The sequence below is a fragment of the Vitis riparia genome, chromosome 18 (assembly GCF_004353265.1).
Source record: "Vitis riparia cultivar Riparia Gloire de Montpellier isolate 1030 chromosome 18, EGFV_Vit.rip_1.0, whole genome shotgun sequence".
Classification (NCBI taxonomy): Eukaryota; Viridiplantae; Streptophyta; class Magnoliopsida; order Vitales; family Vitaceae; genus Vitis; species Vitis riparia.
The window spans coordinates 770,052-783,358 of record NC_048448.1 but is presented as its reverse complement, the minus strand read 5'-3'; the positions used below and the strand labels follow the sequence as shown (position 1 = coordinate 783,358).

The 13,307-nt window shown below is 35.3% G+C and overlaps 1 protein-coding gene across 1 annotated transcript; it reads right to left on the bottom strand.

Annotated features, from left to right (window-relative positions):
• Positions 1-381: 381 nt before the first annotated feature.
• Positions 382-12,754, bottom strand: LOC117905978 (Fanconi anemia group J protein homolog). Its single transcript, XM_034818890.1, has 28 exons — positions 12,370-12,754; positions 11,692-11,782; positions 11,137-11,212; positions 10,450-10,514; positions 10,324-10,368; positions 10,139-10,239; positions 9,914-10,055; positions 9,162-9,223; positions 9,014-9,087; positions 8,859-8,929; positions 8,657-8,744; positions 8,499-8,571; positions 8,311-8,406; positions 7,601-7,709; positions 7,092-7,185; positions 6,902-6,985; positions 6,654-6,810; positions 6,244-6,440; positions 5,943-5,987; positions 5,644-5,672; positions 5,439-5,560; positions 4,399-4,446; positions 4,088-4,212; positions 3,589-3,929; positions 1,800-2,745; positions 1,595-1,684; positions 1,137-1,262; positions 382-1,053 (listed from the first exon to the last, which is right to left on the bottom strand). Exons 1-28 carry the CDS (start codon positions 12,710-12,712, stop codon positions 982-984), a joined length of 3,912 nt encoding a protein of 1,303 aa, XP_034674781.1. The 5' UTR covers positions 12,713-12,754; the 3' UTR covers positions 382-981.
• Positions 12,755-13,307: the final 553 nt, after the last annotated feature.

Sequence of the window (13,307 nt, the reverse complement as noted above, 5' to 3'; positions counted from 1 at the left end):
CCCAGAAGTTGAGACGTAATGAAAAAAAATGCAGCTCCTTTGCTCAGCGGTTGTGGTCTAAACGTTATAATATGGAACTAGGAGAAAAGACCTTCTGGATGGAATTCTGGAAAAACAGAACTTTTGAGAAATGTATGCCCATGATTGGACTATGTTGCTGCTTAATATATAAGCTCAACCTGAATTAAAAACCATTTAATCCAAGTCCAATCTAACAGGCATTTATAAAAATATATAATTTGTAATATTATAAAATATTAAATTGGATTTAAATTAAGGTTATTTGATTAATCCAAAAATTAAAAATAATAATCTAAAGCACAAAAAATGAGATTAAGCTCAACATCACCCCTTTGTATTATGAATTATACCGACATCTTCAACCACAAACAGAATTTCCATGGGTAAAAGAACTTCCAAGTCCTTAAACTTGAAGTTTACTTGCAGGAGGCCTCAAGAAAATATTCAGTTTCATTATTGCTATAAACAGAATGCTGGCAACATATTCAGTCTTTTTCCATCAAATATACAAGTTGCAGTTCTAATTACACACTTCACATCCAAATCTTCAGAAGTTGAAATAGATTGGAATAACAAAATTGTTCTATCCAACTGCTGCGTTCCAACTCCCATGAGCCGCAAGGTCGACTCAAACCTTGTCAAGCCGTGGGAGCTAGGAAAATAGAGGATGTGACCCTGCAGGTGATGCTTGTCACTGCTTCTGTTTCCAACGACAAAATTGGGCTGGGTGTTCAGGTCAAAGATGCAGTTAACACTCGAGAAAATATATAACTACTCCACAATCCACACTCAATGCACGATAACCATTTTTCCTTCTGAGGATCCCACATACTCATGACTGTTTTAAGGAAGCTGCAGCCCACCTCAATTTTTTATTATTTTCATGGCAAAATCATAGTACTGGGATGTGCGCTGCACTCCTGGTCCAACCAAATATGGCGTGCAACACAAATCAGATGCCTACATATGATCCTGTCTGGGTTCACATTGGCTTCTTGAATTAGAAAGCGGGCTACTCTTTGGTAGTCTTAGCTGCAAGATTAAAGATGTGGAATGTAACTTGTCTGGGAGGGCACGCCCTAAAAATTTAGACTAGTGACAATTTTAAATTCTACCTTTGATTTTGTAGTCCTCCAGCCGTTGGAGTTCTGCTGAGGCTCTTGAGGCTTGTATGAAAATTTTTCAAAAGGATCCAGTTCTGAAACTTCATCACTGTTGGAGCCACTAGGAGGTGATAAATCCTGCAGGTATGCCAAAAGAAATTTAAAATAATCGTCATAAGATTCTAAAGTTAAGACTTCTTTCATAGAAATGAGAAAGTTGTCCAGATCACTGAAAAATAATGAGCAGTTAGTCCGCATAAAATGATACCGACAAAAGGGTTTCTTTTAAGCCAAGTAAAAGAATCCAAATTCTTTTTTCCAATTTTGTTTTTTTATTTTTAATATTATAAAATGAAATGCTACTGCCCTGTATATTTTCCAATATTCCAAGTCAGAAAATCCATTTTTTTTTTCCAACTTCATCTTTCAGTTCTTAGCCTTAAAGAATTGCATCTCATTTATGGACTTACCTTGTCCTCCCATGACTCAGGATTCTTAATTCCCTTGTCCGTTGATGCCTCAGGATTCTTAATTTCCAATCTATCAAAGTAAAACAAAATCTGCACATACAATGAAATAAAAATGAGGGGAAATGCATGAACAGGTAGAAAAAAGAAGCAAGAGCAGACTAGCAGGATAGTTTCCGAGCACTAGCAGATCACATGAAAGCCATACCTTGTTAAGTAACTCAACATTTGACGCATTAGTGGCCATTATCTGCACACCAAGACAATTGTTGGGTGTACTGCAGAAGGGGCAGTAGATGGTGTTGAAAACACACCCATCTTCTTCACACCAAACACCATGTTCTTGAGCACCTCCAAGGGTTTTATTGCAGAGGCGCTGATTAACTGATGAACTGTCAGACACCACCACAGGAATGCTTGTGGATGTATTGACAGCTAAAGATTCTAAGCTTCCTCTCAGAAGAGATGCCAAATGAACTTTTGATGATGAAGTTAATGAACACATAACATACAAATCGTTCTCAGGAAGACCCAATGGATTTCTGCAGAGTGAGCAAAAAATTTGTAGTTGCTTGTCCATACTGCAACATGATGACACAGACGACACATCACAATGATTCATAGTGAGCAGCTGAGGAATGTTTGACTTCTTCAATTTGTCTTCTGAAAATTTTGACCCAAAACCAAATTCAATTCTACGATTTGCATCTCTAGTTGCCATGGAGTTTCCCATATGGCCAGGTGTTTTGGCATCAGGAGCATCTGAGTGCTCTGCTTGGGTAGGGTTAACTGATGGCAATATCATTGACTTTCTTCTTTTCTGGGCATGGGAATTTACACTCAAATTCAAAGGTGATTCTGTTTCTGGCATCATGTTAGAGTTGTTTGCAATGAAGTCTCTTTCAGGAGTGACCGCCAATGAACACATGGCTCTGGAAGGAGGTCCACTAGAATTAGTGTAGGACATTGAATGGAATAATGATTGGCCTGGAAAGTCAGTAGAGGCCTGGATTATGGTTGAACTGGAGTTTTCATCCTTGGAGAAGGACAGCGGACTAGTTTGAGTGATATTACCATCCACACCAGGGGTTTCTTTGACAATGGATACTTCTGGACCGTCATGGGAGGATGCTGGAGATGTAGCCTTGGAACACCTGCAAGAAATTGTTCTTTTATCTTCAGATGGAATGGTAAATGTTTGTATGTAGTACATGGGTTGTGATGATATTGCATAACAAATTGCAGCAATTTGCATCTACCCTAATTCAGACTTAATCAAATAAAACAATAATATTTGTGCAAGACTTGGAATGCAAGTCTACAACATGAACCAATGAGAAGGGGAAAAAAAAAGGAAAGGCATTCAGAAATTTTCCAGAAGATGACAGTTCTTATATGAATTCCAAATCAACCTCAATTTCTGATTCAATTAAAGAAATGGAATAATCAAAAGCAATCGGTACTAGAAAGGACTTCTTAGAAGACATTATGGCTATATTTGGTTCCCAAAACTACTAAGGAAAGAAAAAAATATTAAAGAAAATTTCTTGATTTACCATGAAAAATATGAAGGAAAATCTAATATAGCTAAAATTAGTAAGAAATTTATATATTTTTAAATTTTCTTATCTTTACATATAAGATTTAACTATAAAAATAATTTAGTGACTTCAAATCTAATGGGTGATAAAGATAAAAAGAAATTTTCCTTCATCATTAATTTTCATGTTGGATTTTCGTAGATATTTTTACAATTTCTAAATGTCAAGGTCATGGTCAAAGCCCCCTCAAAACTCAACAAAAACAATATTAAAATATCAAAAACTTTTCATGTCACTTTTCTTTGGTAACTCCTATCAAACTTTAAAAATAGGCTTCACTCCCACCTGCCCTTTAAGCTGCTAGGAGGCAGGTGAGTGACAACACCAGTAATTATTCCAATTGCTGAGAACACACCATTACTTTATAGAAATTTGAATGTTAAATGGTTCAATCACCTTGAGTCTTTCTGAGGACTGCTTTCTAGGTCAATATATTCTTTGCAGCTGCTGAAACCCTCCTCATCCTTTAGCACAAATTTTTGAAACTTAGTATTGCCTGGAGATCTTTGTTGGTGAAAAAAGGTATTATACTCTGTAGTTGGAGAATGACATATCCGAGCAGTTCTTTTTGTAACCCTTGTATTGTTTGAAACTACTTTTTGTACACCATGGTCAGGCTTTTTCAACTTCTGATTTTTCTTTCTGGTGGACCCAATGATCTGATCCATAGAAAGGATTTCTTGCACATTAGTTTCAGCACTCTGTAATACATTCACAGCCTTGTCTCCAACCTGTTCCTGCATGAAGTATCCAGTTCACAAACCACTTGGTTACGGTGCCCATCAATCTAGTGATCTAAAATAGGTAAAGTGGTGGACGTTATTCTATCCAAAACAAAAAAAAAAATAGTGGGCGTCAAAAACTGTAAAGTGAATTCAGAACAAAGAAAAATGACCTTGGCATCTATGAAAAAGGATTTTAATCTCTCTAGTGACATGTCAAAGCTCTCATACTGTTTAATGGATTTCCTTAGCCACTTTGAAATGTATGCTGTATTTCTATCTTCTCGAAAACGCTCATCTGCTTGCAAAAATGAACGAAATTTGAAAGGTGATCAGGTGAAATCTGATTAAATTAAAAAGGACAAGGTTTGCGAACTGCAGGAAGAACAAGTAATATAAAAAATATTAATTTCCAATAGTTAATTAATATGAAGCAGGATCAATTTGCATGCAAGGAGACTATCAAGTGTCTTCACAGAAATACCTAATAAGATGATGCCACCATAGTCAAACCTATGTCGTATGCAACGGCCTGCAGAAATTGAAAGGTTGTCAGTATCTTATCTGATATATATCACATTAAAACTTAGGAACATTCATCCCATTAGAAAGGACTTAACAAGTATTCAAACGGCAACACAGTGGGTGAATGAATAATATTATCATACCAACATTCTATACAGAATATGAATACTATCATCCAGAACTAATAGTAATAACCACAAAGTGCGACAAGAGACCAATGAAAATCTTGCTAGCCAAATGCAGTAACTAAGTGAAATACAAAACATTTGCAATGGAACATTGTGGATTCTAACATTTGTATCTCTATTAAGTTAAGAAATCATCTCCCTTATAATGGAATGCTCTATTAATTGGAAGTGTTCAAGTGCGGCAGTTTATTACCAACAATCCTAATTTTGTCTATAAATGGATGTCCTAGAAAATTGATAAGCACCATCAAGGATTACAAAAGCTCTAAACTACACTTTGAAGTGTTCACACTCAGCTTAAAGAAAACATTAAGCAAAATACACTTATGGGTTATTCTTCCACAGTACCTTAGTCAATATCAAAATTTTTAACCTCTTGAATCTTTGATGAGAGGACATTGAATTAGAAAATATTTCCTTTTGTTAAAATAAAATACAGAAATTGTGTCTTATTGAGATTTGAGACTAAAAGTTGAGCTTGCACACAAACCATATGAAATAATTTAATCCTCTAAATACACTATATTGAATAAGTGGCAGGCTACAAATAGAAAAAGTTCCAACTTCCATAAAAAGAACATAAATGAGGTATAGAAGTTGTTTTCCAAAATCCTCCACCAAAGTAAGAAATGAACACAATGGAGATATGGAATACAAAAGGGGAAACAAATGTAGTGTATTGGGCACAGCAACACAAAGAGCACAACAGATGAGAATATACACACCCTCTCTTGGAAAATATAACTTGGAAACAAGACCACAAAAGAATTCACAGTTTGGGGTACTGGAAAAGAAACATAACAGGGCATACCTGCAGCCTGATTTAGGGCTCGAAAGGCTTGGTGGCAGTACCATTCATTCCCACTCAAGAGATCTTTGGATGATTTATACATGTCGTTGTATTTCTTCTTCTGTGCAACTTGAATATCATGGCTGTTGACAGAGCTTATCTCAATCAGCAGTTTGAAACTTAAATAATTGCATGTTCATATTGTTCAGAAAGTAAGGGTGCTTACACGTTTGGAAAGGGTATGCCAACAATGATCTAGATATAGTCAAGAAATAACACTCAATGATTCAACAAGGGACACCAAAAACAGGCATGTTCCAATTTAATTAATTCTTACAAGTTACAAGAGATAAAAAGGAGGCATTGCTTAAAGGGACACTAAACGTCAGGTGTTGAATCCCAGAGATCCATAAATTCAGTCAGTCTATGAATGTCTGAGATGGACAATCTCCGTCACTTCTCTATGATAGAGATATTCAGTACGTTGAAATGAATATTAGACTTCAAAGAGGGCAGAAAGGATACAACAGCTCGAGCATTTTCATCAGAAAAGTCAATTCCTTCTGAAACCTGCAAATATTATATAGCAATTTGTAAAAATGCAAATTGAACAAGAGGTAAATGTTACTTAACTATGTTAAAGTTCTCTACATAAAGAAAGACTGAAACTTTGTTTGGACATATTTTATTAAGTTATTTTAGCCAGAGCCTATTGTGTAGTTGCTGGTCATTGTAGGGAAAGTGTAAGTGTCAGAAAAAGATGTTTCAGGGAGTTGGTTTATGTAAGTGAAAGCGCAAAAACGATATAAAGTTATAAACAGTGCACCTTTCCTCGGAAAACTGCAAGAAAGGCAGCTCCTTTCTTCTTAGAATTATCTTGGGACTCCTTTTCATCAGACTGACTAAGATCCATTTTCTTAGTTCTTCTCTTTCTCCCAAGAGTAGGCTTGGTTCCTCGACAAACTGACTCATAATAAGCCTTCAAAATAGGCTCAAAATCATCTTGACTTCCTCCTCTTGGCTCTGCATAAATCACTAAAAATTTAGAAGGAACTGCTGAGAGATGAGAAAGGATCAATTGCTAACCATATGAATGAGAAGCAAAATTTACAGAAAGGTTAAGCACATTCACACAAGACAGATTTCTGTGCTTGCAATTTCTAAACAACATTCTTTCAATGTGGACAGTGAAATCTATAGGCTAATCCATGAGCATGGAGGACATAGAACTCTTACCAACAAAAAGAAATTTCTGTTCATTTAGTTGAGACCATTGACCTGTTTCACGCCATCGACTACACAGCTTCTCCATAAGCTTATAACTAGGGAAGAACACAAGAGTGCCACCCGGGACAATCTTGAAAATTTCCTCCAAAGATTTTCCAAGTGCATCCTTCACAAAAAGCGTACAATGATATCTCATTCACATTTAAGAAAAACCCCGGCTAATCAATCAAAGATCAATGACAAACATTGGTAAATACCTGGAACGCATATGCATCAGCTGTTTTATAACTTGCATTCAATGGATAATTACCTGGACTAGTGGAGATTATGGCAGCCCACAGCTAAAAAGAAAAGCATGAAAGATATAATTTCAAACTGAAATAGTAACAAAAGCAAATATAACCAAAGAGCACCAAAGACAAACCTCTAATGAAAATACCTTTATACCTGTGATTCAATATCTATTACATGCGGAGCCTCCAGACATGTTCCAAACTGAACTCCAAGTTCAGATGAAAATGAGTGCACTGGTGAAAGGGTCCTACATTCCCAAAATTACAAGTGAGAGAGGAAAACACTACTTTAAGGAATCCAACTGAAGAAAATACAAGAGAAATTGGAAAAGTAGAAACTATAAAAAGGGAAAAAGAAAAACAGCACAAGCATAGACTTGAACTAAACACTACGAAAGTAGCACCAATTAGAGAACTTGCTGAATACATTTTCTTTCTTAGAATGTTCATGTGTGGAAGGATGGGATAAGATCAGAAATATGATAGACATTTTTGGGGAGAACAGCCTTTGAAATTGGTGGAAAGATTTGGTCATTGGCCTCACCATGGAATGGACAGAAAAAATATTACTAGTTTGTATAAGCTGGATATAAGTACTTGTTCTGCAATGATTAAGGATTATGAATGAAAGCCCAACTGCAACCCATATCTGCCTACACTTACCCAGATGTCAGGATTACTGACAAAGAAAGATCAGCAATGCCTCGGAAGACAACAGCAGGATTCAAGCACCACAAACTAAAAGTACATGTCCAGCTTCCAGCAACACTTCCTGGATGCATCATAATAATAATATTAGCAAAAGAAAAGTAGTAATAGCAGTAGCAGTACTAGAGTAGTAGTAAACCAGCAATAGCAAAACAATTAGATATCTTGCAGCTAATTAGGAAGATATTATTTCTGACGAGTAATTTAACATATTCAACACAATTAAATTGCATAACAAAAGGAATACAATGTCCATTGAAATTAGTGATGATGGCATTGGCTTACGTATTCTTCAGTTCTCCTTTGCAACATCTGTCCTTTTCCAAACTACTTTTGGATAAATTCTACTAGCATTAATTTGATTAAATGTAATCTGACAGATAAGTGATGCCCTATCATCTGTACTACCATTTCTAAAATGTAAAATATCCTGCACAATCAATGAATGAAATTGCAGCACATATTTAGCATGTTAAGGAATCAGGAGAAAGTATAACTTCCTTTTAGTGACATAAATGATAAATGTAATGTCTACAATTATTTATACCATCCTGAATCCCTACAAATATCTGTAAGGGAGGTTCACACCTTTTGGTTTTCATGAGACAAATAATCCTGCTGTTATATCTTAAAGAACATGCAGATAAATAGCATTTAATACTCACCAGCATCTTTTTTAACATATCGTTGTAAAGCAAGCTGGTAATCAACAGTGTGAAGCCCATTTTCAGAAAAGAAGTAACTCAGTGCAGAATACAACCCTGTGTAAAATTGTAAAGAACAGCAAATGACAACATTAGAAGCTGAAGTTAAATGACAAGAACAGAGGTAATAGAATAACAACCTCAAGTACCTTCCAGTGTAATCACTGACATGCCACTCAAATGAGCTACCTTTGACTCTATATCTATAGCAGCTTTGATTGCCTTAACCAAAAATAAAAAGGGGGTCAGTAAAATGTGCAAACTCTATTGAGTTAAAGGCCAAAAATAATTTACAAAAAGAAAAAACCTTTCTGGCACATTCTTGCAAGATTGGAAAGCTCTGCTGAGAAATATTAGCTTCTTGCAGCTCCCTTAAAGCCTTATCACCAGTCCAACTGGGAGATGCAATTACAAAAAATTAAATTGCATAAAATCTTCCCTATTTACAAATTAAAGGTGCAAATAAAAACTTTATATGCAACAAGGATGAACAAATTAGCCAGACTGACCAAGAGAAATAATGCTGGAATTCACGTTTTTCCAAGGTATTTTTCTTCCGGTCAATCCAACTTATGATGTCCTACAAATTTGCAGCATTATCATTAATCACTATCATTAATTCAACTTTAGAACCTAGCAATTATGTGGCAAACAAAATGATTACCTGTGTCATTTCATATAAAGGTTGGTAAATCATTGCATCAGCTAGACAGAGTTGCCCTAGTTCTGTCTGCAGTTCTTTCATTATGCAAGGCAACTATAAGGGACATATTCATATTTTAAATAGGAAATTAAGAGGTCCATTAACTTACTATGCAGAACATCCTCTTCAACATCCACACTACCAGCATCACGAGCCATGTCCTCTATATTACTGTAAATCAATAAAACTAACTTTGGAAAGAAGATTGAAGAAATAGATACAAAAAGATGAAGATATTTGAACCAAAACAGTTATTCAGGATTAATGATGGTACAATTTTCCAGTACCCACCTAGACTAGTGTACATCTACTGGCTAAAAAATAAGCTGAAATTCCTAATCATGGCAAGAAAAGTACATTTTCCCGAGCTCCAAACATAAGCATTCCTGCTCTAAGATAAGTTCCAAGAACATGTGCCCATATCAAGAAATTCTGGAATCAAATGCTTTCAGAAACTATCTTGCAACATGAAACTGAATATGACAACTATTCAGGAAGCAAAATTCGGCAAAATGACTTGACTATTTTAAACTTCTCTTTCAAAGTCAAGAAAATTTCAGTCTATGAAATTGCATGTTTCCAGACATCATGTGGCAAGGACATTTGCAGCTTATTGGTCAAAATCCTTCAAATTAGGACAGAGAATACATGCTCTGCAAGGTAATTGTCTCAGACATTATTGGACTTGTCATATATAACACAAAAACAGAGCTTATGAAAATGAAAGCTGTCTGCCTACATTTGTTTGTAGCTAGAATTTAGGAAAATCTAAGGAAAAAAATGAATATATGCTGAATGTTGCTTTGGGTGCAAATAAATGAAAAGATCATGCAAACTAAGCAAAATAGTGGAATCGCTTACTGGGCTTCATCAAGAATTAAAATGGCTCCTTTGATGTCGAGCTCCATTGCTCCCCGAATGACTGGATTAATGATGTAGTTGTATGGGCAGAAAACTAATTGTGCATTATCCGCCATATCTCGTGCAGCATAATATGCACAACCTGAAAGTTGGGGAAATCCATCCATTAAGTATTTGAAGGAAAAAACTGCATGAAGTGGAAAAATCTGTGACTAAAAAATATACCTTTTACAACTTGTCCAACTTTCACAAGATCTTCAATATCATGGGCCTCATGGCAGCCTCCTTTCTGAAGGGATGGATGACCTTTGACTTTATGCATATTTCTGTTTGACAAAAAATAGGTTGTTAACGACAAAATATAAGTTGCTAGGAACAAACAAGTGAATATGGATAGATAAATTACTCACTTGAATTCTGGGCATCCAAAATCTTGGTCCCTCACTAGCAGCTTACTGGAAATCCAGAACTGTGTACTTTAGATGAGAAAATAAATAGAAAGAAAAAAACAAAAAAGGTTTTAGTTAATACTACACCATTCTTCATCAATATTTGCTTTTGCATTTATTTTTCTGTTTGTGCAGTAATGTTTCCGTGATGCCTGAAAATGATGAACAAACAAGAAGCAATCAACAACTACTATAAGCTTACATTGATTTAAGGTAAATAAAAATGGAGAAATGGTTCAAACAAAGTTAATCAGCTTATAATTTTTTAAGCTTTGCATCAATGTGGTCTGCCAATGCACCAAACTTTTATTTTCCCATATCAAACCTACATGCAAGCATATTGTATTTTTATATTTATCTTCACCTGAACAACTCTTTGGTGCTATATAACTTAAAAACATATAATCATATGGGCATGAAAAAGGAAAAACGCTAACAATCTCATTTTCTGCATGAATGGATACCTTGAAAATGAGGAGAAATTTATTGGTATGCCTTATGCTATTGCATTTTCTTTAACCATGCATATGTAGCAAGTCATTTTATTGATATTATGACAAAATAAATCACAAAATTTCACTGATACAAACCAAAAATGTATAGCAATAAAGCTGCAATATATGCAAGATTCAATATGTTATATCACAATCATTTTTTCTTCTAAAGCAGCAGTTCATGAAGTATTAATACAAAAGAACCCAGTGGCCTGAGCCAAACGTTAATGCAATATAGTAGAGGCAGATACTTAAGGAACCTTGCAAGGTTGTAACCTACCAAAACTGCCATTGGCACACGATATGCTGTTTTCCTGTATTCACGGATCACTTGAGAGATTTGTGTGTGTGTCCTCCTTGAAAACCATCAGAAACAGCAAATAGTATTATTCAAGGTATGAATCTAGCTGTAAATTATCCGAAGTAGTGTTTATCTTAGCCTTCTGAAATTGTTAGAAAACTCAATAACTTAATTAATACAGAAGTCTTGAAGAATACAAAACAACACATTCCATAAAGTTAACAAATAGTTTAATCCCACTTGACATAAAGAATATGCTTATGCCTTAACCATGAAAATTAATCGACCTGAACAATTATTAATTCACAAATTCTCTTTTTACTGAAAGCATTTACAAAATTGAGATATTCTCCAGTCAAAAACAGATATGTATGCCATAAGCTACTTAATGTTGTATACAACATGTGAATAACGCTTTGATATCAAGATTCTATAACAATTCTAAAGTTTCCCACTAACGCCAGGCATCCTAATCATCCCATTTATTTCCTTAAGTAAAAGAAGCTAATGGTAGTCAAACAGATTAGAACCTACGATGCATAAAATATGGTAGGCTTTCTCTTTTTCTTTTTATTCTTGCCATTCGCAGCCGAAGCTGGCTCTGAATTCTCTGGTGCTGGAATGCCTGGAAAAAAATGCACATTATTGAAATCCAAAACATTAAAACACAATCAAGCGTAAAGCAAATGCAATTTGGTTAACGTGGTGATTCTGTAAAACGTCATAACCCTAAGTCTAGATTCAATGAAACGGGTCTATACATACACGTAGAACGAGATGGTGTTTGAGTATACTGAAAAACCTTGTTAAACAGAACAAAGATAAAACCATCCCTTCTTTGACATTTTTATGCTGAATTTGGTTCTTGGAGAAGATAGCAAGAATCTCAAACTCTCCTTCATTAAGAAAATCAAGATTAGTGAAGATTATTAAGAACCCATACATTTTCAAATTAATTTTTCCTTCTATCTAAAAGGTGATTAAAGTTGGATACCGATTAGAGAAAATCTTTTAATCCAAAAACCTTTTCGCCTTCTTTTCCCACTTTCCCTGATGCAAATGGAAACTTAGAGTTTCCATTTAAATAACCTCTTGTTGGCTTCTGAGGGGAAAAAAAAAACAAGGAAAAATAGTTCAAACGTTTCTTTTCTCCCGTTTTCCTCTAATTCCTGTCCAACCGACCGATCTAATAATAAAGTTTCCAGGAGTTACTCGAAGGCTCCGTTTCTGGAACAAATCCACCACCATGTCCAAGCGGATCCGACAACGCCTCTGGATCAGGCTTCGAATGAGAAACATCGCCGTTCATATTCTTCGGCCGATAGTTCTTTTGCCAAGCGAGCGCTGAGCAAAGAAGCGAAAGTGACTTTCCAGTGCCGGTCGGAGACTCGAGCAACGCGTGACAGTGGCCGTCTCTCTGGGCTCGATCTAGGGTTGAGATGACTCGCCCCATGAACGCTAGCTGCGACCCGTACGGTTGGTATGGAAACTCCACTGCGATTCCTCCGATGTGATATACATTTTTTGGGTTTTTCGCAGGAGTTGCAGAGCCCATTTCTCTGTGATTTGGGCGATGATCTCTGCGGAAGAAGAAAAAAAAGGTTACCGTGCTGTGTTGTCAGTTTCTATTTGTGATAAAGAAAATGGGAAAAACGCGGGATATAGCGTTCTGGCGGGAAAGGATTTGAATTGGGTTTCTTGATTTTATTTATTTTTCACTGAGGGCTGTGGCTTCAATCGTACGATGTGCGTTGATAGTTGGGACTAGGGAGTTATGACAACCGTCCAGATGAGGATTTTTACTGGTTATAGTGGCGGTGATTTGGCCTTGGAAAATTGCTGCTAACTGCATTGCCGCGCTCGTGTTGGTAGACACGTAATTAATTTTATTCAAAATAACGGAAATGCAAAATTACCATTTTAATGGTAACACAATTTAATTTTATTTAGTTTGACTTATTCGTATCATAAATATCTAATAAAGACAAGTTTTGTAAAAGATTTTTAAATTTTTATTTCTTTATATTTTTATACATTTTAAATTATTTAATTTTATATTAGAAAATTAAAATAATTGAAATGATTTTGAAATAATATATAAAAATAATAATTATTTTTTTTTTTGAAAAATATGCTACAAAAATAATTTT

Bases quoted from the DNA above. Each gene is read 5' to 3' on its own strand.
- LOC117905978 (XM_034818890.1), bottom strand. From the start codon at position 12,712: ATGGGCTCTGCAACTCCTGCGAAAAACCCAAAAAATGTATATCACATC. The intron at 8,572-8,656 runs GTTTTTTCTTTT...TTTTTGGTTAAG, and splicing joins TGCAAGAATGTGCCAGAAAG to GCAATCAAAGCTGCTATAGA. The intron at 8,407-8,498 runs GTACTTGAGGTT...AATTTTACACAG, and splicing joins GTCAGTGATTACACTGGAAG to GGTTGTATTCTGCACTGAGT.